Source organism: Dipodomys ordii, unplaced genomic scaffold (genome assembly GCF_000151885.1).
Source record: "Dipodomys ordii isolate 6190 unplaced genomic scaffold, Dord_2.0 Scaffold118, whole genome shotgun sequence".
Classification (NCBI taxonomy): domain Eukaryota; kingdom Metazoa; phylum Chordata; class Mammalia; order Rodentia; family Heteromyidae; genus Dipodomys; species Dipodomys ordii.
In genome coordinates, this window is record NW_012267334.1 from 2,470,840 (window position 1) to 2,496,492 (window position 25,653).

The window sequence follows — 25,653 nt, forward strand, 5'->3', positions numbered from 1 at the left end:
CCTCTCTCTCATCCATTAACATTGCCAGATGCACACAGAACAGCTGCCCGACTTGGGTGAGGAGGAAAGAAGCCTTGGAGCAACCGTAGGTGGAGAGTAATTAATGTCCTTTTTTTTTTTTCTTTCAGAAAAGTTATTGTGGGCCTAAATATAAGCCCGAGCCCAGGGCACGGAGCCAGAGGGGTCTGCTTTGGGAAAGTGCAGTTGTCAGAACTTGGGGCAAACTCAGACTGATCTGGGCCTGCAACTACCCCCAGTGCCTGCCACAGCTGGCGTTTTCCCCCAGATGCTTGCATGCTGCACATGGCTGCCCGGTGTGATCCCCTGAATGCCCACAGAGCTGTCCCCTGGGTGTTCACTACAAGGTCCCCTGGGAGTCTCCATGCTGCCCCTGGGACTCACCCCCCAACCTCCAGAAACCCATTTCCTCCCACAAGGAAGGCTGGTTTGCACTCCCTGCAGTCACTGGCCCCCACTTTTCTTTCCCGGGGAAGCGGTAGGGTTTGTCTGCTCTTGGGGACAAGTCACTTGTAATCTGAGCTGGGTGTCAAAGCCAGTGCTGCTCAGGAGGACCAGAACCCTGCCCGCCTGCCCGTGCAGGGACTTACCGGCTCCCCAGGCAGCCCCCTGGGCCCGACTTCTCCATCATCACCCTGTGCAGGAAAAAAAGACACAGGATTTTAGGAATAGGCTGTGAGGTCTGGACGCCCAGAGACCACGTCCATCAGCCACACAGCAGGATTCTTCGGCTGGCCCACAGCAGACGCAGATTTTCTCGGCCTGTGCCAGGAGGAAGGGCTGCTGGGTGGCCCCGGGAAGCTGCAGGCTTACAGATGTCTCAGCTCCCCGGCCACGGCTGCGGTAAGGGGCAGGCAGGCAGGAAACCCACTCAATTCCAAGCCTTGCTTGGTCACCCTCAGGAGTGATAGAAACTGGGAAGGGAGGGCACAAGGAAGAAGCATGTGAGCCTTCGGGCAGTACCCTGGGAGCCCAGTGTCCGCCAGGGTCCCAAATAACCCATTACAGAGAAAGGAGAGCTTCGTCCTCCTACTCCACCCAGGAATGCTTCCTGCTTACAGGACGTCGCAGCTGTGGCTGCTGGCCAGCACCTGCTCTTCACCTCAAGCATGTGTGCGCACACAGCCTGCCACATGCATGCTCACACATGAACATGTGCACCCTGCATGTATACACCACCCACAACTGCACGGCCATATACATCATGTGTGTGCACACATAGTACAGAGTGTGCACCGTATGCATGTGTGCACATAACCTGTGAACACACTCCTTCACACAAAGGGCAAATCTACATACACAAACAGCCATGCACACAAGTATACGCATGTGCACCAGCACACACGTATTTCCTGAGAATCAAACATGGGAATCTGTCGAGGGTCCATCTCTCCTTCCTGATCTCACAGCAGACTGGGCTGGGGCCTGCATAGAGGCTCCCTCAAAAGGCCAATGTGGAAGTTGCTGAGAAGAGAAAGGCCACTGGAGCCTGCTCCTTGGTTCCCTAAAACATCCCCAGTGCCTAAAGAAAGTGACGGACACTGGTGACTCGCCTGTAACCGTAGCTGACACTCAGGAGGCTGAGATCTGAGAAGCTCAGTTTGAAGCCAGTCTGGGTAGAAAAGTCCATGAGACTCTTATCTCCAATGAGCCAACAAAAAGCTGGAAGTGTAACTGTGGCTCAAGTGGTAAAACACCAGCCTTTCGTGAAAAAGTTAAGGCTAGTGTCCTGGCCCCGAGGTCAAGTCACAAAATGAGCATGAAGCTCAAAAGGAAAGTGATGGATGCACACAGAAAGGGGTGCACAGATCCAGTCACCCCCATCTTATCACAGCACCGCTGTGCTGTGCCCTGGAGGTGACCCTTGGCCTCCAGACCCCACAGAGATGTGTGGCAGACACTGAGACCTCTGGCTAAGCACCTCTCTCAGCCCCTACCCCAAGCTTGAGTAACAGCTCAACTCCCACCCTCTAGTCATGTGCTGAGTTGCTTTGTCCTCCAGCTCCCAAGGTGGAAGATAATCACTTCCTATGTGCCTCCACCTCTCCACACCTCCCAGTATCCTCCCCTTGATGCATCCCTCACCGGTCTCCCCGTGGGATGCCAGGGCCTCTATGAGGCCTCCTGTGCCCGTCAGAGAAGCCCCTTCACAGACCTGGCATCGCTGAAAACCACTCCCGGCCGTCCTCTCCTCTCGGCAGGAGAGAAGAAGCAAGCAGTAAATGCTTTTATCTCCAAAGCCCGTGCTGCCTCCCAGAGTGAGGCCCTGACTCAGTCCTCCTCCCTCCCCACCAGCCCCAGCCTACAGAGGTCCCTGGGATACATACCCTTTCTCCATCATCTCCTGGAGGTCCTGGAGGACCGGAGGGGCCAGGGTCACCCTAGGAAGTCAATCAAGGTCAACGTTAGCCATTCCTGAGCAGGCCAAACACAAGCTGGCCAAGCCCCCACCTCCCATTCTCTGACCTTGACCTTCTCAATATGGAGCTGGGGTGGGGGAAGGGCTAGTGGGTGGCCACAAACCCATCTGAATGGCCTAGGAGGCGTAGGGTCACCTGACTGGGTGCTCAGAAGGCCACGCTAGTTCTCACACATTCACACACACACACACACACACACACACACACACACACACACACACACACACACAGGGGAGTCTGGTCACTCTGTATGAGACAGGGCATCCTCAATCCCCACCACTCCCTGGGCTGAAAGCCCATTGGAGGGGGGCTGGTCCCCCTTGTGCAGGCCTGCAGCTTCAGCCTGGCACACAGATGGTGCTCAACATGTGCACATCGGTGAAAAGGACAGGCGTTCACCAGGGGCTGCTGGCAGCTGTACGTTCCAGCTCTCTATTGATTATCAGAAACAATCAACACAACAGCTTTTCATAAACCCCGGCGTCCCCGCCCTAAGGCACACAGAGCAGTAGTACTGCTCACTAGCAGGTATGTGTGCTCTGTGTGTGCGCCCCCGTGCGTGTGTCTGCGAAAGGGTGAGTACACACACGTGTGCCAGTGTGACCCTAATGTGCCAAAGTCTAAAAAAGGCACCAAAAAGTCTGCTTAGGAGGAAACCAGCAGGGAGAAAACATCTGATGAGCTGTGAGGACCCATCGCATCTGGCACACCCCAAAGGGGGAGAGGAGCCCCCCCCCTCCGCAGCAGGCAGGTGGGCAGCACTGAGCACTGAGCCCCGGGCCTCCTTACGGAGCAGCCTCGAGATTGTCTCATCACCCCCAACTGCTGCTTTGACGTGCCCTGTGTCCTGGTTCGGACGCTTCTTGGATTTCTCAAGAATATGATTGGCTCCCTTGGCCAGAAACTGAGTTATAGGAGGAGAGCACAGCACCCCCCTCAGCCAATTCAGCAGCCTCAAGGGACAGCTCACCAGGCTCGCTCCTGAGCAGGGGGTCAGAACTGGACTCTCCCTCAACACAAACCGTCCCCGGGTTCCTTTCTCTAACCCATAAGGAACCCAAGGCCAGAGGGGGGCCTCCAGGGACAAGACCCTCCTGACCTCCCACGGAAATACTCACCCTGTGGCCCTTTTCTCCTGGCAACCCCGCCAGGCCGTCAAAGCCACGGTCACCCTGTAAGAACAGCAGAGGGCTCTGTCAGACAACACGCACGGTGAAATCCTTGTGCCTAGACCCCGAGACAGACTCATGAGACATCCTTCTGTCACCCTGTCCACCAAAGGTCTCAGGCTCATCAGCTCAGGGCTGAGGGAAGAGCCGTTCACAGGCCATGCATGTTCCAGGGGACCCCACACTGGAGAAAGCTGGTGTTACCCCAGGGACCTCTCCCAGGCCTGGGACCAGCCGCCCTGGGAGCTGGGAAGGAGGGCAGAGCGGCAGGGGGAGCTGGTGCGGACCAGGTCAAGGGGCAGGGGTATGAGCACGGAGCCACGGCACAGGGGGGGCACCAACGGGGGCAGGCCTTGCTCCATCACAGCACATGCCTGCCCCTAGATGACACCTACCGGACCCACAGTGCCTGGAGCCCTGACACCCCTGGACTGGGCGGGCAGACACCCACCGGGGGCCTCGAGGTCTCCGGGCTCCCGCGTACGTCTCCGTGGCTCTGTGCACACCGCCAGGCAGCTCTTATGATGGGACTTCCCCCCTCCCCACCCTCCCGTCACACAGCCCACTCGCAGGCTGCACCAGCAGCACAGTGCCTCAGAGCCCGGCATCAGGAAGGGTGGGAGCAGCTACCTTGGGACCCGTCTGTCCAGGCATGCCTCTGGCTCCATCACTCCCAGCACGACCCTGGAAGAGAGGAGACAAACTGTCGATAGGAAAAGGACAGGTGGCTGGCCAGGACTTCAAAAAGTAGTGTCTACCAAACCAATTGGGACTTCCACTGCAGCGAGGCCTGCCACGGGCCACATTCCCACGGGCCATGCCCCCACGGGCCAAGCCCCCATAGGGCCACGCCCCCAGGAGACCCTGACCCACAGGCCTGGGGTGGGCCACGCAGCCACTCAACTGAAAACGCGTGGTGGGTGTTGCAGAGCCTCACCATCCTGCCTCTGCCATCTGGGAGGGTGACACGCCGTGCCAGACCCGCCCAGGCGCCCAGCCAGTTCATGACTCAGGTGGCACACGGCTGACATTCCAACGTGGCACTGCTCCGTGCCACCACACAGAAAGGAAACCACAGAGCAGCCACCCACATGGAGGGAAGAGGAAGGGACGCCTGTTCAGTCCATCCGACTGTGGAAGACAGGTCCTATTCAGACCACCCCACCAGCCACTCCACAGCCACAGATGCAGCCAAGGACGAGCCCAGGATACCCACCCACCAGGCACGGACAGAGGACAGCATGGAGAACTCCAGACCCTGGAGCGGACAGGGAGAACCCACCAAGACCCAGCCAAACCTCCGCTCCCTCACAAGGCTCAATGGCCGGCTCTTTCCTCTTCCTGTGGGCCCTTATCAAATGGGTCCATTGTCTGAGGACTCATGGCCAGGCAGAGAAAACATCTGGACAGTGGCAGCTTTGAATATCCACACGCAACAGGCAGTGGAGGCAGAGCCAGAGATGAGAGACGAGAAAGAAGAGAGGGACCCAAAAGGGCCACAAGGAGCTGGGCTACACACACACACACACACACAAACACACACGCACGCGCGCACACACACGTACACATGCATACATGCACATTCACACACACGTACACACATATGCAAGCACATGCACACTCATATACACAATACATACACATACACACACGTACATGCACACTCATATTCACACACATACACATGCACACCCACAGAGTTCTAGGGAAGGGCAACAGGAAGGAGAGCTGCAAACCAGGGACAAAAACTTCTCAGGAGAGCACAGGGCAGGATGCCAGTACTGAGGCCAGCAGATGCATGGCCGACCAGGAGCTTCCCCTAAAACACCCAGGGGAAGCTCATCAGAAAAGCTCTTGGATTTTGCAGCATGATACTGCTCAAAGCTAGATGTCTGTGAGGGTCACGCCCCTCACAGGCTGAGCTAGCTCATATCTCCAGAGGTGGCTGGAGCCACTCAGTGGTGGCCACCAGCACAGAGTCCCTGTCCCGCCCCCTCTCACCACCCCAGCAGGGCCATCTCTTTGGGAGCACGCCGACTTCCTCCAAAGGAGGTGTTTGGGTTCCCAGGCCGTTTCACTGTGACCTGGTCCCCTGCCTCCCCTCCTCAGTTTCTGCGCAGCCCTGTCTGGTAACTTCCCAGTTGTCTACTGAGCACTACAGACGTGGAGTGAGTGACCCTGGGCATCGCGCCCAGCCCTCTCCTTGTGCCTGTGCAGATCTTCACACTTGCTCCTGGACGGGCTGTGAGAGGAAGTGTGGCCTTTTCACTTCCTACCCACAGTTCCCTTCCTAGTCAGGGAATCCCCCGTCTGCCCCAAAGGCTCAGAAATCAGGGCAGCCTGATACAGCGGAGCTCCACGCACTGCCCCATTCCCTGTGGCAGGAAAGCCGGGTGATGAGCAGGAGGGGTTCCGCAGGACCCCCCCCCGGCTCCCCTGGAGGACACTGTGCTGTGGGGACACCCCACGGCTGTGGCCCTGAGGAAGCAAGCTTGCTCTGTCCAGGAACAAAACCCCAGGAGATGAGGAGATTGGTGCATGGTGGGAAGATATGAGCAGGTACCTAGATAATTCTCCCAAACTGGGGCCATTGCTGGAGCCATGAGGCACCCCAAAGACACCAGGCCCGCCAACCCTGTTGTCTGCACAGCTCCTATCGCCTGGAAAATGACTCTCATTTGGTGTGGACCGATGATTATTCAGTGCTGAGGCTCTCTGTCCTGGGACAGTGCATGTCCATCCTGAGAAGCAGCTCAGACACAGCCTTGGAGGCTGGGTGCCCTTCAGACAGAGGGACACGGCCTCGCTTCCGCCGAGGTGGTACCAGGACAAGCCCATCCCAGAGCTCCACCAGAGACGGTGCTGCGTCCCCGCTCACGAGCACCGAGACCCAAACACTCACCCGTCTTCCGGGCTTCCCTGCTGGGCCAGGCGGACCTTGCACACCTCGGGGACCCTGTTGCGGATTCAGAGGACAAAGCATCAGGGGCATGTCCAACTAGGAGCAGAGCTTGGTCTCTGTGCTGGTCGGCACAGTCCTGGCTGCCAGACGCCCGCCCCGTGTGAGGGTGGGACTCCCCCCATGGCCCATGGCCACCGTGTGAGGGTGGGACTCCCCCCATGGCCCATGGCCACCGTGTGAGGGTGGGACTCCCCCCATGGCCCGTGGCCACCCTGTCCGGTGAGAGGGCCAGGCCCCTCCATGGCCACAGCAGTCAGCTATCTCTGATCCTGTTGCACCAAGCGGCAATCCCCACTGGTTTCCTTGAAGACACGCGGAATTTGGGCCCCCGCCACCCCAGCCTTCCTCACCACCAGTAACCTCCCCAGAGCAAAGACGAGGCCCCCACCTACCTGCGGCCCCATGTCTCCGGGCTCGCCCTTCAAACCTCCACTCCCAGGAGGACCCTAGGGAGACAACTCTGGATTAGTGTGCACTCAGAGAAGGACAGTGGGCAGGTGACCGTGGAAGGGGCTGGTGGAGCAGGCCAGGCCTGGCCACAGACTGGCTCATGGCTTCCAAGTGACCAGAGGGGAGAACGGTAATACCCAAGAGGCAGAGACCAGACCTCAGATCTCCTCCTGGGGCTGAATAAGTCCCAAGGGGTGGGGCTGGTCCTCGAGAGCCGTGAAGGCAGAGAGAGGCTTCGCTCTGTGGGAAGAGCTGACTGTGGGAGGCCAGCCTATGGGAGGACTGAGTCCAGAGACAGGGCTGCTTGGAAGAGGGAGACCCCACTTGGGATCCCATTCACGAGGCACAGCTGGTGCCGGGCTGGTGCAGGCGCAGGTGTGGCGGGGACACCCCACAGGCCCCATCCCTCCAGTGAGCCACCTTCACCCACATGCCAAGAGTCCCGGGATGCAGAGGTGAGGGCAGCTACAGAGTATAGATGCGGCAGAGAGCGTGGGAGGGGTCTCCCCGCCCTCCAGGACCCTCCCACTCATGACAGGGCCGGGGGCTGCTTCCCAGGAGCCTCCAGACGCCCCCGCGGCCTTGAGCCACAATCCCCCCCTCATCCCCACATAAAAGGCTGGAACAGCACCAAGAGACCACGGTCCCAGCTGGCTGGCTGGGAACAGAGACAACGGACAGCGAACATGCCAACCACTCACCATGGGGCCGGGTCTCCCTGTGAGCCCCATCGGGCCGGCTGGTCCTCTCAGCGCCAACTGCAAGGGAAGGGGAAACACGCTAAGACAAGGCCAAGGGCAGCGCATCCCGGCTTGCTCCAGACAGAGGTCTGACTCGACCTGCAGGGCACACTGGCTCCCCCACACGAAGCAGGGGAGGGGAAGAGGGAGCGGAGGTACCCACTTTCTCCAGTGAACAGAGACCTTCCCTTCCCCCCCCTTCTATCCCGTCTTCTACATCATCCTCCCTATCCTCCTCCCTGTCCTCCTCCCCATCCTCCTCTCTGGCCCTATGCCCAGCCCCTTTTCCCTTGGACTAATGAGAAACGCAGCATCCCCCACCGGCTGGGGCCGGGAGACTACGATTTCCACACTGACTGTGGCTGAGTCACAAAACAGATATTTCCCACGGAAGGCCCGTCAAGTGCAGAGGCCTTTGGTGAGCGGGGAACCCACGCTGCCCGGAGCAATCCATCCTGCACTGTGGCGTCAACATCACCCTCTCCAAGAAGGGCTCAATGGCACAACTGTGTGCGCGTGTGTGTGTGTGTGTGTGTGTGTGTGCGCATGCAGACACACACACACACACACACACACACACACACACACACACCAGCCAGCACACTCTTGGAAGACTCTTTCACATTACAAAATCATCTTCTAAGCCCATCATCCGCTCCGGCTCCATTAGAATACAGGTGGATTAACAGGCCAGCAGGAGCAAGTCAATCAGGGAGCGGGCTTGTCAGGCACTGTACCCCATCATTTGTGCAATTTGTTCCACAGCAACTACTCAATACTTAAACCGGGCTGTAATTATCTGTGCGCTTGCTGGCTATTAACATCAGGGCTGCACTACAGCCGCATAAATACATCGCAAACGAGGGGCTATCGAGACATCTCCTCGCACAGTCCAGTGTGGGGCTCCCCAGGCCGCCCACCCTGCAGGAGGGGCATCGTCATCCTTACCCCAGGGCCTTTGAAAGACACAGGTCACTAACGAGCTCATTCCCCGCAGAGGCAAACCCTCCTCTATGGCCCGCTTCCCAGGACCCGGGCCAAGGGCTCCCTCTGAGAGCCACCGCCTCACAGCCCAGTGCCCCCGTCTCCACCCCTGGATCCCCACGGGGTGGGCATTTGCCCATCCAGCGGGTCAGACAGTCTGGCAGGGCCCGGAGGCCTCCGGATGCTCAGTGTGCATGTGGAACCCCTGAGGAATCACCCCCCAAATGGCCCAAGCTCCCCTAGTGGGCCCTGAGCCCCTGACAGGCAGGCACGGGGGGATCGGAGCACCCGGCCCCTCCCCACGGGGACCGGCGCACTTACCCTGGCCTGCTGGAGGATGGCCTGGGCCTGTGACTCCTGAGCAGAAACCATGGGGCCCTTGGAGCCCGCATCGCCGCCTCCTCCAAACCGGAACTGCGGGAGCAAGAAGAGCGGTCACCCGGGGCCTCAGGTCAGCCACAGCGGCAGACCCCCAACACACGGCTCTGCGCCCCAGTGGAAGCTGCCCTGTAAATGCCACCTGTGGGGATACCCTGGAGCCCTCGGGTCTGCAATGCCCTGCAGGCCTCTGTACTTGTCTCCCTGAAAGCACACAGCCCCCGGATACTGCACAGAACAGCCAGGCACACACATGGCTGTGTCCAGCAGTCTGGGAAGGGCACCCTGACCCCTCCCTGGGCCACGGCATGAATGACAGGCATCCTGGGACTTCAGTGAGGACGAGGCCCCGTCGGGGACGGCGAATCTGAGGGCTACACCCTCGCACCACAGACAGGAAAATGTGGATCTGGGTGTCCTGAGGACACACTGCTCAGGTTTAAATACCAGTGCTAGAGGAAGACAGAATCTCAATCCAGAGAGTTCTGGAATAAGCCACCACGCTGCAAACAGTGACATGCCAGGGTAGAGTTACGTGGCTTCTGAAGCAGCCCTGCCCACAAGTGCCTCTGATTTCCCAGGATCCAGGGTCCCCAGGCAGCAGCCCCTGCCCCAGGGATGACCCACCCCAGGGAAGGGGTCCTGAGTTTTCCCATGAGGCGGAACTCGAGCGGGCCATGCCTCCCAGGCTGAGGAATATTCCAGAATACCTGCCCCTCCCAAGACCCAGCGTCCACCCTCCCCTCCCCGTCCCTCTGGTGGGGTCCTCACCGGCAGCATGAGCATGGTCCCAGGAGGGCCAGGCAGGCCGTCAGCCCCGGGGAGACCTGGACGTCCTGGGGGACCCTGCAAGGAGAGAACACAGCTCAGCATGGAGCTAGGCCTCATGACAACAACACCACCCACCAAGGAAATAGGCCAAGAAGCACAGAGAAAGGCAGGATCTCCTGGCAAGGAATGTTCCAGAAAGCCCAGAGAAAGGAGAGGCGGGAAAGTGAATTGAGGATCAGGAAGGGCTGAAGGGGATGGAGGAGGGTCTGAGTGGATTCCCAAGGCACGTGGAGAGGAAAGGGGAGATCAGAAAGGGGAGATTGTGTCCAGCTGGAGCCTGGAGGGGGAAGGGGCTGGGACTGGGGGCCGGGAGGGGGCAGAGGCCCCACGGGGCTCCCATGCTTGCACCCCTTTGGACTTCGGATGAAACAGGACCTGAGACCCCCAGGCTCCCAGGCCCAATTCTGAGGGAGGCCATCAGTGAGGTCCCATCCTCCACCCCACCAGCCCCGCATGGGGTTCAGGGCTGCGAGAGGGCAGGCGGGGCACACACTCCCCTGCAGAGGCAGAGCAGGGGTGGCCGGGAGGGCAGGGCACAGCTACTGCAAACCAATTTGGACAAGGGCCCGGGGCTGGCCAGACACCCTCAGCCGCCGCCCTCTCTGGTGATCCTGGCCAGACTGGGCATCACAGGAGAGCAGAATCACTAGGAAGCTTTATCTCCCCTGCCAACCCTGCCCATCACTCGGCTTTCTGGCCAGCACAAGCCCGCTCCTGTGGGCTGAGGCAGGGAGGTCTCTGACTCCCTGTGAGAATATCCCCGTCCACCTCAGTCTGGCCTCACAGTGGACACAGCCACATCTGCCAGCCACAGCTCCTTGGGGCGGCAATCCCTCAGCTCAACCAGAGGCTCCAAGTGGGAAACAGGAGGACAGGAGGTAGGCTCCTGAATGGCAGCCCGGAGCTCTGCGTCCCCCGGGGCCCTGCGGAGCTATGAGAAGGGCGTGGAACAGCCTGAAAGTGAACCGTGGCCGCCTTGCGGTGGCAGCTACCGTTTGTGACACACATCCACACGGTACTATACAGGAAGTAGCCACGGAGAGGCCTTCCCCCCGAGGAAGTGACCAGGGCCGAAGTCCCATAGGTACCCAGAGAAAGGGCTGAAATCACGCATGCACATGTACACACATATGCACATACATATGCACACACACACATACTACCAGCACACCTGCGGCTCCACAGTGTGGCTTGTTAAGCTGTCTAACAGGATTGTCCTCGGAGAGCGGTGTGCCACTGGCTCTTGGTTGGCACCCTGGAGCGCAGCCTGTGCGGGCCCTCCTCCCCCACCCCCATTCTCGTCATTGCCTATGTGAGTTTAACTCATCCTGAGCAGACACATATGGACATGGACACATGGTGTAGTCTGCTGAGGCCCAGACTCAGAGGAGGGGTGTCAGGGTGAGCGCCCAGCTTCCCAGTGCGCCGCATGAGGCCTTCCGGTAAGGCCCGCTGCACGTCCCCAGGGACAGCAATGCTCTTCGATGTCCCCTGCAGCTCCGTGTTGCCGGCTGTGCAGAACGAGGCCTCTATAAAAAGTGCACATTCCCAGCTGGGCACCCGTGGCTCACGCCTGTCATCCCAGCGAATCGGAAGGCTGAGATCTGAGGACTGCAGTTCAAAGCCAGACCAGGCAGCAAAGTCCATGAGACTCTTGTCTCTAATAAAATCCAAAAGCGGAGCTGTGGCTCAGTGGTATGAGCAAAAAGAAGCTCAAGGGCCGCACCAAGGCCTTGAGTTCAAGCCCCACAACCAGCATTAAACACACACACACATACACACACACACACAAAAAAACCAAATCCCCAAATTCCCTTTCTCAGAACCTGGGATTGTGACCTTACTGGGTTGAAGTAGATATAATTTAAGTAGCTTGAAGGGAATTCATCATGGGTTAAGATAAACCCCCAGTCTAGAGACAAGAATGCAGAAGAGAGGAAACAGGAAGACGAACACAGAGTCACAGGGGAGAGAGGCAGAGACAGAGCCACACAGTCACCTCCACGGAAGCCCAGGGCATTGGCACCCCTTAGAAGCTGGGGCCACACGGGAAGCGACCTGGACATCACAGGTCCAGCTCTGGCCTCTGGAACTCAGAGAGAATGAATTTCTGTGTTTTAAGAACCGAGGTTGTAGTTATTCGAGCAGAGGTCCCGAAAAATGGGTCCAGCCTTGGTTCCCTCAGTGAGCATTACCTGAGCCCCTTCCGAGTCCTAGACCCTCCCCCACCCCCAGCTCCTTCCCAAAGGCCCATGGTGTGAAGTTGGGCCACCACAGGAGGCTTTCAGCCACACCACCAGCCAGGACCAGCAGCAAGGAGGTCCACAGGCAGGTCTCCACCTGCAGACAGCTAAGGACAAAACCCTCCGAAGCCCCTGCAGACCTGGGCATGTGAGGATGACATATGACGTGCTCGGCCATTTCCACCTGCTAATGTGCAGAACATGCCACACAACCGACTGGCAGTGCCCGTGGCCCCGGCCCTGACCTGGAAGGTTCACTGTTTCTCTGCTCTAGATACAGTAGGAGTTCTCTCTCTTCCACCTCTCACCACAGATCGTTGAGTTTCCTCCCTTCCTCCTTCCTTTCCTTTTTCTTGTGGTACTGGGGTTTAAGCTCCTGCACCTGCACTTGCTAGAAAGGGGTTTTAACACTTGAACCATGCCTCCAACCCCCTTTTGCTTTTAGTTAGTTATCAGGTGGAGTCCTCAGGATGGGCCCAAGGTCAGTTTTTACATCCCATTTAATGGCCTTCTGCTTATCTGTAATTATAAACATAAAATGTGGCCTCGTTTTTGTTTTTGTTTTTTTTTTCTTGTTTTGCCTGGTCTGGTCTTAAACCATAACTCTTCAGATATTCACCTCCTGAGTAGCTGGGATTACAGGTGTGAGCTACCACACTCTGTGGGGTTTCTTTATATACCAAATTTGTACATTCAAATGGACTCTGATGTATACACAGAGGAAGTTTACCTGTTCTGAAAGAGCACCCAAAGCCTGGACATGTCCCCCAGTGACCTCAAGGGACAGTTCTGATGATGAACGTGATGGAGGCCAGCCCGCTGGGAAAGGTGACAGAGAAACCCAGTCTCTCTGCAGGTTCTACATGCTGGGACGAACCAAAATCATGTGCACGTATGTGCATGTGTTATGTGTGTGTGCACGTGTGTGCGTGTGGTGTGTCTTTATACGCATGTGTGAGTTCATGTGAGGGTATGTCACACTGGGGGCACGGCCCACACATCACAGGAGACTGGGAGATGAAGCCACATGCCTCCGTGTGCTAACCCTACAGTGCTGGGCGTCAGCCCCACTCACAGACTTGTCTTCCATCAGGGGACAGCAATCTGGCCTGTGTCTGCACCCCTGCTAGACACAAGCCAGCAGACCAGGGACTGTGATGGCACCCAGCCTGCTGCCCTAGCTGGCACCCACAAGGCACCTGCTAAACACACATTCTAGCATGGAGAGTGCTAACTGCTCCTGCTTAGGGCCTGGCTTACCCAGTTTTGAGGGTACCAGGGTTTGAACTCAGGGCCTTGCATTTGTTAGGCGAGCATTTGAGCCAACCTTTACAGCGTTGGCTATTTTGAGATAGGGCCCTTCTGTAGAGGCCAGCCTGCCTATGATCATCCCGTTTGCCTTCCCTGACAGTGCGCATCATGGTGCCCAGCCACTAAACAGGACAGGGTCTTGGGAACTTCTATTGCCCTGGCTGGCCTCAAACTGCAATCCCTTGATCTCCATCTACCAAGTAGCTAGGATTATACCCAAAGCCTGGCACCCAGCCACCTACAAGTATTTTTAATGCAAAAAAAAAAAAAAAGAATGTGCTCAAACCAAATCAAATAGGAAATCCTAGTCCTAGAAACAAATGAGAGGGACTGAGCCCTTGTTAATGTGCTCTTGCCCAGGTTGGACACCTGCTGGGCAAGGGCAGGGCAGGACAGCCAGGCCCCTTCCGCCCTGGAGGGGTCCTGGGCAGGTGCAGACTTGGTCTGAGGGCACTCAGTGCATCCCAGTACTCAGAAAGAGAGGTGTCTGGTGCCCAGTGTGAAGAGATTGGGACACAAGTCTTCCTTCTGCTGTGGCCTGGCAGGATGAAAACCGCCATTTTAAACCCGGAGCTTTCCAGCGGCGAATCCAGACTCCACAGAGGCTGCATTCCCACCTGCTCCCAGACCCATGAAAACAGATCAGCTTTAACCAAAACAAATAAATATGCTGCAAATGGAAAATCAGTGCAAAGAGTCCCTGGGGAGCCTGGGCAGCAGAGCCAGCCGGTGCCGGAGCAAGCTCTAGGAGTCAATTAAGTGGGAAGTAAGAGTGTGGAGTTCCGAGGGAAGGCTTCGACTCTCCAGCACGCTGAGCTGTGGGCGGATCTTGGCATCATATCCAGGGAAGTGCAATCCAATCTACACAGTAGCAGACTCATCCCTGGGGCTGCCTCAAAACATGAGAGCACAGACTCCAGATGCCCACAGGCCCAGAGACTCCAAAAGCCCAACGGCCTTGCCTCCTGTGCGTCCTTCCACAGAGCAAGCCCCAGCCACGAGGACCAATGCAAGGGAGAATCTGCCTGCCCGGCCCTGTCTTCCCCACTGCTCTCAGAAGGCACCCAGCCACAGAGAGCAGAGCCCCCAGTGCCAAGCGAGGGTCCACCCCAGCACTCCCTGATCTGCCCAACAGATTATCAGCCCACAGTGCGCCACAAAGACTAGTGCTGAGCCGGGTTCTGTGGCTCCTGTAATACCAGCCACTTTGGATGCAGAGATCGGGGGATTACAATTGGAGGTTGGCAATAGCGTGCGCACGCACACGCACACGCACGCACGTGCGCGCGCACACACACACACACACACACACACACACACACACACACACACACACACGGCAAAGCTCCATCTCAACCCATGGCAGTTGTATGCGCCTGTTGTCCCAGCCATGGGGATGCACAGACTGGGGGCTCATGGCTCACACTGTGCTAGACATAAGTTGAGAGCCTATCTTGAAAATAAGCAATATAAGAGTGTCCGAAGGTGTGGTTCAAATGGCACAACGCTGACCTAGCAAGCACAAGGCCCTGAGTTCAATTCCAAAAACAAAAAAAACAAAAACCACCCACCTTGTTCCTTCCCTCCTTCTTATGCGGTCCATCCACAGGCACCACTGACTCCCTGGAACCCACCCCCCGCCTCACCAAGCACTACTCCAAACCACCATGACACCCCCAAAGACTCCCCCCAGAGCTGCCTCTGAAGAGAGCCTAGCCACGGGCACTCTGACATTACAAGTCACTCTTCCACATGGCCAGACTGAGACAGACATACCCACTGTCTGGCTCTGGGAATAAACACTTGCCAGGCCCTTTGTTTCCCTAATCTGCAACTCAGCCAGAGACTTACTAGCTCCTAATCCGATTGCTTGCATAAGGATAACCATTAGACCAGAGGAAAAGCAAAACAAAACCAAAAAAAGACAACGAAAACAGATCCGAATCTCCACAAGGCTGCAGTACTCCAAATCACCACCAGGTGTCAGAAGGAGCTAGCAGGCACCGGCCTGTGACACACCCAGGACCAGCCTCTCCATCCTGGGGCTGGATTTCCAACCGGAGGGGAGAAGAAGGCAGGTCTCACATGGCTACACCCAGAAGTCTTATGCGCCACCAACACAGCCATGGCTGACAGCAGCCATGGCTACTCTGGGCTCAGACCTGGCTTCACTGCCTGATCCTGCCAGAGCCCCCAGAACAAGGCTGAGCAAGAGTCAAGATGTGAAGGGGACAGTGGGGGGGAGGGGGGTCAGAGGAACCTGGGGACAGGGACAGAGGAATCGTGTCCCTGCTGACATCTCCACTTTGAAGGAGGCAGGAGCCAGAGCAGGAAGGATACACAGACAAGCTCAGCACGGAGCATGCACAAACAGCCTGAGCGGAGCAGGTGCTCTCAGGAAACGGAGTCCACCTCTTACCCTTTCTCCTGGGTCACCCACTTGGCCAGTGGGACCCGTGGTTCCTGGAGGTCCCGGAAGGCCCTAGAATTTAGAATAAAACCAATAGAGAGTTAAGGACATGGCCACGAGTGGAGGGCTTGTTCCCCGACCCCTCAGCGAGGACTGACTGGGCCCAGGGGTCTGTAGAGGGGTCTTCTCCTCCCAGGGGATATGAAGGGAGTCATCTGAACACCACCACCCCATCGTGGCAAAATAAAACCTGACACTCACAGCAGGGCCTTCCGGGCCAGGCGGCCCCTCGATGAGCATGCCCTGTAGGAAGAGAGAGGCAGCTGAGATCACAGGAACCAACGCCCAGACCCCTCGGGCCCCGCCCAGGCCCTGTAGGGAAGGGACAGTGACTGTCCTCCTCCAATTCCAAGGCACAAGACAGGCTTGGCCAGTGGTAAAGGGCAAGCAGAGCTTCAAGAGAAGCCCCCCGAGAAGCCAGCACGAGAGGAAGATGACACCACCGCCCCCTCCCACCCCGCATACCACAGGTACCTCAAAGGGTGAGCAGACCCAGACCCAGGGACCCAGGTTACTCCAGGGAGGACAAGGGGAAGGAGGTACCTGGACCGAGGTCCCCCAGGGCTTCTGCCCACAGAGAACACTCAGGACTGGCACTGCCATCAGGGCCCATCCTCTGCAGATGGACAGTGTCTCTCCCAGCAGCTGCCCGGAGCAATGGGAAGTGTACCAAAGCTACCTGCTCCACAGCTGCCTTCCTCCCATGCCCCTCACCTCTCTGGGCCCAGGCCTGACCTGCTTCTAGCCCTTTAGGCCTTCCCCTCCTCTGGGATTGCCTGCGGGGGGCGGGGGAGCTTCCTGCTTGGGGATCCTCAATCTCCAGCATCCCCTTGCTATACTTCACCTCTGATCCAGAAACAGTACCTCAGCCCCTACACACCACCCTGAATGTCCCTCCTCCCATGCCTGGTCCAGGGATCGGGGACCAAGCCCCCCCACCCTGAAGAAGGGCTGTGCAGGTGTGGGCAGGGGTGCCTACAGCAAGTGCATGGTGGGGCTTGTGCCAGAGAGCAACAGGCAGACTTGTCACACCCACCAGCCCCTCCCCAGGCAGCGAGCAGACATGATCTTCTTGCCTTCCATTGCTGAGGCCACAGAAACAGGGTTGAGAGGGCTGGAGGCCTTGGAGCTGGGGCAGATCCTCCACACTAAAGAAGGCCAGGAAAGAGGGTCCCTGCAAGGACAACCTCAGCCCCTGGGCCCTGGGCATGGCTTTGTCTTGGAAGGCTCATGCTCCTGGCAAGTGACAAGACCAGCCAGCCAGAGGTGTGGACAGGAGACAGACACACAGACAGGAGACTGCAGAGAGCCCTAAGCGCCCCCACCCCCATCCCACCCCCAGCTCCTCCGGCCCTCCCAGCGTCCGGGAAGATGCACACTATGTTTACACAGATGTGTGCTTGGAGAACTATCTGTGTATGCAATGGACACAGAGCTCATCCAAACAGCCTCAGCATCCGGCTTCCTCCTGCTTCCTCTCTGACAGGCAGCTGAGAGGGCTCAGCGACCGAGCGGGGGGTGAATGGAGGCTGGGGGGCGCTGTGGGGGGGCAGCTGTCTTCCCAGACACACATACTGTTGTTCTAGGGAGCTGGGGCTGTGTGGGAGGCCGACCCCAGAGCATTCTGGGTCGGCAGGGAAAGGAAACCAGGGTGGCAGCGAAGGAGACCATCACGGGAAGGCTCCAGTTTTCCCAGGCCCTGAGCGACGGCCCTCTTAAGACCTGAGGGCCCTGTCTACACCCCCTCCACCACCACCACCCGCAGATGGGGGTCAGGAAACTACAGGAGTCTCACTATTGCTAGTAACTAAGACTGTACTACTAATTTTCTATAGCTGATTTTAGGTAAATTTACTATACACAGAAGGAAGGGGGGGGAGACGGAAGAAGGAAAAACAGAAAGAAGGGAGGGGGAGTGAGGGGAAAGCTGAGAAGGCAAAGGGGAAGAAGAAAAAAGGAAGGAAGGAAAGAGAGGCACAGGAGAGGAGGGAGGGGAGGGAAGAGGAGGAGAGTGTAATTAATTAGCTTGGCTGTAATAACTTCACTGTGTTAATATAGATCAAGATAAGCACATCAGAGCAACATGATGGTGTGTCACTTTCAATATGTACTATTGAGCCAGGTGCCAGCAGCTCACACCTGTAATCCCAGTGACTCAAGAGGCTGAGATGGAAGGATCACCATTTGAAGCCAGCAGGGGCAGACAAATCTGAAAGACTCTTATCTCCAATTACCCAGGAAGAGGCCGGGAGTGGAGGCGTGGCTCAAGTAGCAGAGCGGCAGCCATGAGGGATAAAAGTCAAGCAAAAGCTCAAAGCTCTGAGTTCAAACCTCAGTGTGGGTACAAAAAAAGAGAGAGAGAACAATTTAATAAAACGTGATAAAAGATGCTAGACCGCTGAACTTTGTTTCTCTTTTGAGATTCGGTCTTCCTATGTAGCTTAGGCTGGCTTCGAACTCCCGAATCTCCTGCCTCATCTGCCCACCTTCTCATCGTGGTAATGCAGCCTGTACCAACCAACCCCGGCTGCGGAACAGCTTTTCATGGAGGCCCATCCCTCTGTGATGGGTAGCAAGGGAGAACCCGTGGTGTGGCGGTTCCGATGGAGGCCCACAACACGCAGTGGACATCAAGCCGGGACTCCCTGGGCCACAGGCCCAGAAGGGCTCAGAGCACCGGGACACTGGTGTGTCAGCTCCACAGCTAGCAGGATTCTCTCCTTTCAAGGAGCCCGTGGCTGCTGACAGATTTGGGGAGCTGGGACTGAGGAGGTGACAGCCACATTCCTTTCCTGGCTCTGATTTGATTTGCAGTGAACTCCCTAACCACGGTGATCATGCGGGGTGGGTATGCGAGGAGAGGGGACCTCAGCGCCCCTCTTCCCCTCCCCCTTTCCTCAGGATGCCCCGAGCAGCCTCCCTGGACCCAGCATCAGCTCATGTGAGGCCAAGACTCTGAGGACATCTGGCGAGGCTCTGGCTGACAGCTCTGGCTGTTTACATGGTCTCTCCGGGGGAGCTGGCCGAAGGCCCCCGTGGACACGCCGAAGGGGCTGGGAAGAAGCGAGCACCAGGCTAGGGGCAGGGTTTCCTTCCTTAACTGTCTCCAGATGGCTTGAAGAGGGGCTGGGTTTCTAGAGATGTGTTTGGGTTGCACGGCAGCCCCCTCTCAGCCTATCTTCTGGTCCACTCTGTCCACCTTCTGCTTCTCTGGGGCCCTGCAGCATGGTCCTCACCCTGGCCTTCTCACTGCCCAGTCGGGGTACCATACCCAGCGGCCAGCCCACGTGTCAGCCCAGGCTAGCCCAGGGGACAAACCGTAGAGCCCCCTGAGCCTGGGGTCCAAGTTCCTTCCCAGGCAAGACGTCCTTGTGTGAGGAAATTCCAAAAGGAGCCCAAAGCCACCCTTGAGTCTGCCTGTGGCTGTTTCCATCTGGGAGCTGCTGTGGAAGGTCCCCCCCCCAGAAGAAGCCCACCAGCTTTGTGATCATCTCCAATCCCCCCCCCAAGCAAACAATGTCCTAAGTGAAGGCTCAGGACAACCCATCCCACACACCCTGTGGCACCCCCCAAGGCCTCCTTCCCCCACCCTGCAGCTGCAGGTTGAGAGTTCTTGTGGGGCCAAGCAAGGGACTTGTAGAGTTGGCACCCCCCTCACACCTTCCCCCTTGCCCTGGCGTGACCTGACCTTTGAGCCTGATGAGCCGTCTGCCACCGACACGCGGAGAGCTCTGGCAGGGAGGAAGTAGGTACCCAACATGCCCAGCTGGTAAGAACTGACAGGTCCCAGCCCACCGAGGCCTCGCGGGAAGGCAGAATCCCACAGAGCCATCCAGAGGCTCCCAGAGGCCAGAGGGGCCAGCAAGCCAGAGAGCTCTGCGAGTCCCAGCCTGCTCCGGGCCTTGGCTCTGCAGGGATTGGGGGAGGTAAGGGCCTACCAGGCACCACCGCCAGGGCTGCTCGGCCGTCCGACCCTGCAGAGGGTAGAGGGCCACAGTCATGGGTTCTCCATCCCAGGGAGCCGGGGGCAGTGTTCTGAGTTCAGCCCTCACGAGCTGGGTTTTAGCGGCAGAACTGACAGTCTGGCCCAGCCTCGTGACTGGCCATAGCACAAGACATGCGTCTCCTCCCTGGCTGCTCCCTGGCACGTGGTGACATAGCAGGGCTGGCCTGGGGGCAGAGCTACTTCAGAGCCCACACTGCCCTCTTCCCCAAGTGAGGCTGCACAAATCCACCCAGCTCCACCAATCACACAGCTCCACCAATCACACAACTCTGCCCTCCTGAGCACGGCTGCAGGGTGCCAGCTGGCTCCACCAATCATCACACAGCTCCACCAATCACACAGTTCCACCAATCACACAGCTCCACCAATCACATAGCTCTACTCTCCTCAGCACGGCTGCAGGGTGCCAGCCAGCTCCACCAATCACATAGCTCTACCAATCACACAGCTCCACCAATCACACAGCTCTGCCCTCCTGAGCGCAGCTGCAAGGTGCTACCCAGCTCCACAAATCACACAGCTCCACCAATCGCACAGCTCTGCCCTCCAGGGTCAAGGCCATGACTTTGGCATATCTGAGGCCCCAGGAAGGGCCCTGGAGCTCCCAAACAGGCCCCAGCCCCCCGAGGTGAGGTGCTCCCAGACTGGGGCACCCTCCAAGCCTAGCATCCCAGGAGAGGCTCTGAGCCTCCTCTCCACACTCTAGGACATTCTCAACACACTAACCCAGGAACCCACCGCTCAGCCTGCATTTCTGCAGAGCTCTTTTGCTCAATTTCACATAAACGCCTGACCATGCCCACCAGATGCTGACCACAACATCCACAGCCTGTGCCTGAGCATCCCCCAAAACACCGTTATCTTCCTCAAGGTGGGAGTCCTTTTGCCTCCAGGGATACAGAGAGATACACAAAGGGCTCAGATCTTCCATGGCCTTTCTAAGGGTCTTGATCTAGCACTTCCCAGGCCCTCGAGAAAGTTCTGGAATGTTCCCCCACGTCCCTGTGACACTGCGGTTGGTGACACTGTGGCGGCAGTCGCTCCCCAGGCGGCCTGGTGCAGAAGTGCGTGGAGCTGCGACCGGGCCACGCCCCATGGAATCTGCATGTGCCAGAGCCACAGACCCCCTGGTTACAGAGAAACACGAAAAATGTCCTTACTGGCTCGATGATCGCCGGTTCTCCCTTTTGGCCTTTCTCACCTCGTGGTCCTCCAATCTAGGGGTTGTAGAGGGATGAGGGAGAGGACAGGGGAGAGGGAAGAGAGGACAGGAAATTCCAGTTATGCAAAGCCCACATGAACACGCAAAACAAGGGTGCTTCGGACATCCGGGTATCTCCCCCAGATCCAGAAGGGAATGACCAGTCGGAGAGGAGGGGGCGCCCCCAGGGCCCATCGGGTTCCGATGGAGGCACGGCTGGACTGACCGGAGGGGGTGCCCGTACCCAGGACAGGCATGCCACTGGGCACAATTGACCACAACCACCCGAGCGCCTTTTCAAAAGTAAAGTTTCAGAGGTGGCTGCATCTCTTACCCTCTGCAGTGCTCTAGGAGAGTGGATCTGCCCTGATGCCACCTCCTCCCCGCCCCCAACTGCCGCCAGGCTACCATAGCAGAACCAACCCCAGCCTGGGCCTCACCCCTTCGAAGATGGTGTCCTGGTTCGCTGGCATGCCCGGCCCGATCTCTGATGGGTTGGTGCTGGAGTCATGGTCAGGGTCATAGTAAGGGTCATAGTAGTTCTCATCTAGATTCTTGATGGTTTCCTCGGTAAACTCGCCCTCCTGGTCATCCTTCCCTTCCCCAGGAGGTGGGGCTGGCTGTGGAAGGAGGGGCAGATGCAGCGTGGTCAGCCGAGGAGGACAGCTTTGTGGACACACCAGCTCTGTCCCACAGGCACGTGCCTGGCACTTCCAGGACTTTGCAGCCCGGAGCCCCTTGGAATCTTTCCACCTTGTTCCCAATCCCCACGGAGGGCTGTGCCCTAAGCTGGCAGAGGAACTATAACAAACTAGGGCAGACCTAGAACACCAGCTGTGACGGCCTCCTGGGGGGTTCCGGGCTCAGCTGGGGGACACAGGCGTCTGGCCCCACTGGAACCTCACTCACAGTCATGAGTTCTGCACCACAGGGCTATTTTGAACACCTATTCTGGGCCATGTGCTGGATGGAAGTCTTTCCTAAGCTAAAATCCACAGCAAGCCCAAGAGGCTGCACTGCTAGTGCGGTACTGCAAAGGACAGCGGAGCTCGTGGGAAGGCGGGAGCAGGGAGAGATTCCAAGCCAGTCAGCTCTGCTGTATTAAATCGGTGCTGCCCAGTGCGGGGCTGATCTGTCCTCGTCTGGATCCCATTCCTTGCCCACAGAGAGGACTCTCTCTATCAACAGGGATCTCTTTATCCACCTGAACCCCAGCAGAACTGAAGGGCTGGAGGCCATTCTACCCTTTTCACAGGTTTAGAAGTGACCGCACCGGGAGAGCTCAGTGAGTCGGAGACCGTAAGTCACACTGAGCAATGTCACCCACAGGAAAAGCGGGACACAGCCCTGCAGAGCATGGGAGCTACCCAAGGCATCCAGAAGCAGAGAAAGGAAGGGGGCCCAGAGGTCCTCAAACCTAGCCGTGGCCCTGATCCCATGCCTTGAACTGAGCCGTGAGGCCCTCAACCCCTCGGAGCCCTGGATGGAAGAAAGGACATTACGTTGGAGCCATTGGAGGCGACGGTGGTGCTGGTGGGGACCTCGGGCCCTGCGTCGGGGTCGAGGGGCCCCTCGGGGCTCTCCACGCCCTCGCCGTAGTTGAGGTCCTCATATGGGGAAGGGGTGTAGTAGTCATCGATGGGCACGTAGTCATAATCCCCGATGCCGGGGTCTTCCTCCTTCCCAGCCCTGTTGCTCATCTCGGGCACAGTCGGGGCTTCCGTGGGGGGCTGGGTCAGCTCCTGGGGCCGTGGACAGAGGAAGGCAAGTCAGGGCCAGGGCTGGGAGTTCCAGCAGCTCTATGACACAGTCGTGAGACAAGTCTGAGACATAGGGTTCCCCCAAGGACAGTGGACTCGGGGTCCGGAGCCTTGGTCAATGGGAGGAAGGTAGAACAACGGGAGGAGAAAGGCAGTCCCTCCACCAAGGGCACTGTGCGCACACACGGAGGAGCCCCGGGACACACTGGGCCCGGGAGCTGGATGACACACGCCCGCCCATGAGTGCTGGCATAGAGCCCACCCTGTCTACTACTGGGAGGCTGCTTCTGAGGGTGCGGGGACCAGAAGCCAGTGCTAGGTTCCGTGGCACGCCCATCTCCAGGCCTCGCTCCTCGTGGTGGACAACCTTCACCCAGTACTACAGCGAGCACACAGCACAGCCAGTGGTTGTCAAGGTCACGGTCAAGGTTACAGTCGGGGCTAGCCCCTCCCTGCCCAGCTGCCACCCTCGGCTTCACACCGGCCCTGGCTGCACTGTGGCCTTGAGGCACCAGGAGCCAGCCCAGCCCAGACCTCAGGAATCTCCGTAGTCTCCCTCGCGGCTTCCACTGGCTTCTTGGTGGGCGTGAGCTCCTTCCCCGGGTCTTCGGGGTCTTCATAGTAGGGGTATTCGTAGTAGTACGCCTCGCCGCCTTCACCCTCTCCTTCTGGGTACTGAAAGTCAATGGAAGGCACATGAGGACAGGGTACAATGCTCCACCCTCATCTGGCAGGGCAAGTGGACACACAGCTGCCTGATGGCCCCCAGATGGAGGGATTGGGGGACAGGTCCCCTTGAACAAGCCAGAGGAAGCCAAACCTAAGCAAGTTAGTGACATCTGAGGTATAAGACCAGAGCCAGGACCACCGGCTGCGGCTCAGGCATTAGTCACTGGCCAGCAAGCTCCTTGACTTTAGTCCCACCCCCCACCGAGCCCCAGAGACCCAACAGGAGTGACAGGAACAGTTCTGTCTGCCCAGAGACACATCAGCACCGGGAGTCAGGAAGGGCCGGGCTCGGCCTCAGGAGCTCGGCTGGGAGCTCCGTCCAGCCCCACTCTCGGGAGTTGTGTGGCGTGGTCTTGACCAGAGGGCATTACAACTTCATAAAGCCTGCCTTCCCTCTCTGGATGGTAGTAGAAGAAGGGAGGTCTGGGAAGAAATTCAAAGCAGGACGCAGCAGGACTTGAAAAAAAGAAGTCAAGTTTGACCAGAGCTTGAGAAAGGATCGTGACAAAAGAATTACAGATAAAATACCCAAAGCACACGGAGGCGGGTCTGGGAGGCAGGCCGGCCCTGGACCAGAGTGCACCATGGTAAGAGGGAAGAAGTCCCGGGCACAACCCAGCACACGCTCTGAGTCACTGGCTCTCTAGGAATCATGGCCATTGTGCTCAGCACACACAGTCCTAAGCATGCCGGGCCCGCCGAGCTCCCGACGGCCCCACCCATGGGCAGGGCCCAAAGTGTACCTGCACCCTCTGCCCATAAAGCCCACAGCGCTCCTGGCCCTGGGAAGATGCACCCAGCTCCATGCATCCAGAGTCATGATGAGAGGGGGAGGGGGACGGTGCAGATGCCGCCCCCTGCCGAGGCCTGGGAAACACTGCTGGGTAAAGCCAGTCCCACAGCTCATCTCCTCACCCCACGGGTTCATTTAGAACCGGGTCCAGGGCTCCTGCCTCCCTCCACAGACGGAGGGTCTGCCCGTGCCCCTCACCCCCGCCGTGAGTCCCACCAGCGCCCACTCACGTAGTCATCTGGGTTGGGGTCCTGAGACTGAGGGGTGTCGGGGACAGCAGTGTCGCAGTCGGGGCTGTAGTGCTCGCAGTAGTCGTAAGCAGCCCGGTGGTCGGACACGAACAGCAGCTGCTGGATGTCACCCTAGGAAAGGACAGAGGCTCTTGAAGAGCAGTGTGGACACTCACAGGCAGGCCCAGGAGACCTGAGAGACACACACGGGGGCCTTGGCGCAGAGGACAGCCAGAGGAGCTGCTACCTCCCAGGAGGATGCTGCTCCTGAAAGCCACTCAGGCTGAGCTGCACATCTAGTCATCCGTCATCCATTCATCATGGCCACCTATCCATCCACCCATCATCCATCATCCACCCACCCATGTCTTCATCCATCCATCACCCATCCACTCATCTACCATCCAGCCAACCATCCACCCATCCACCATCTATCTATTCATCTATCACCCACCACCTATCCACCCACATATCTAGCCATCTCTCTACCAATCTATCCCTTTCTCCACCCATCCATCTATACGGCCTATCCAACTACTATCTCTCCATCCACCCATCGCTCCACCAACCCATCCATCCACCCAACACCTACTGAGCATCTACCAGCTGCCAGCCCAATGCTCACAGCCATTATGATTAAGAAGCTGTAACAGTCTTACAGACTTACACTTTGCAACATAGGTCCCCAGCTGGCAGCACTATTTGGGGGGGAGGGTTGGAAACTTTAGGAAGTGGGAGCTGGAAGAAGCAGGTTACCAGGGATGGGTCCTTGGGGATATCACGTTTCCAGCCCCTTCCTGTCGTACTCTGTGCTTCTTATCGGTCAAGAAGTGGAGGACAGCCTTGGTCACAATCCCACAACCATCATGTTCTGCCCAAGGGCACGGGGCCAAGCAGCCAGGGGCTGACCTCTCCGGAGGCGTAAGCAAAATAAGGCCTTCCTCCAGTAAGTGGTTCT

The 25,653-nt window shown here is 58.0% G+C and overlaps 1 protein-coding gene across 1 annotated transcript in view; it reads right to left on the reverse strand.

Moving 5' to 3' along the window:
* The window catches only part of Col5a1 (collagen, type V, alpha 1), a 119,461-nt gene that overhangs the window by 63,006 nt on the left and 30,802 nt on the right, over nt 1-25,653 (reverse strand). The window contains exons 7-22 of the mRNA XM_013029375.1: nt 24,696-24,827; nt 23,478-23,618; nt 22,686-22,925; nt 21,624-21,803; nt 21,143-21,199; nt 16,178-16,219; nt 15,926-15,988; nt 9,893-9,967; nt 9,065-9,157; nt 7,721-7,777; nt 6,962-7,015; nt 6,510-6,563; nt 4,238-4,291; nt 3,557-3,610; nt 2,346-2,399; nt 609-653 (exon numbers count right to left, since the gene is read on the reverse strand). Coding sequence (XP_012884829.1) covers nt 609-653; nt 2,346-2,399; nt 3,557-3,610; nt 4,238-4,291; nt 6,510-6,563; nt 6,962-7,015; nt 7,721-7,777; nt 9,065-9,157; nt 9,893-9,967; nt 15,926-15,988; nt 16,178-16,219; nt 21,143-21,199; nt 21,624-21,803; nt 22,686-22,925; nt 23,478-23,618; nt 24,696-24,827 — 1,395 coding nt within the window. The remainder of the gene's footprint in view (nt 1-608; nt 654-2,345; nt 2,400-3,556; nt 3,611-4,237; nt 4,292-6,509; nt 6,564-6,961; nt 7,016-7,720; nt 7,778-9,064; nt 9,158-9,892; nt 9,968-15,925; nt 15,989-16,177; nt 16,220-21,142; nt 21,200-21,623; nt 21,804-22,685; nt 22,926-23,477; nt 23,619-24,695; nt 24,828-25,653) is intronic.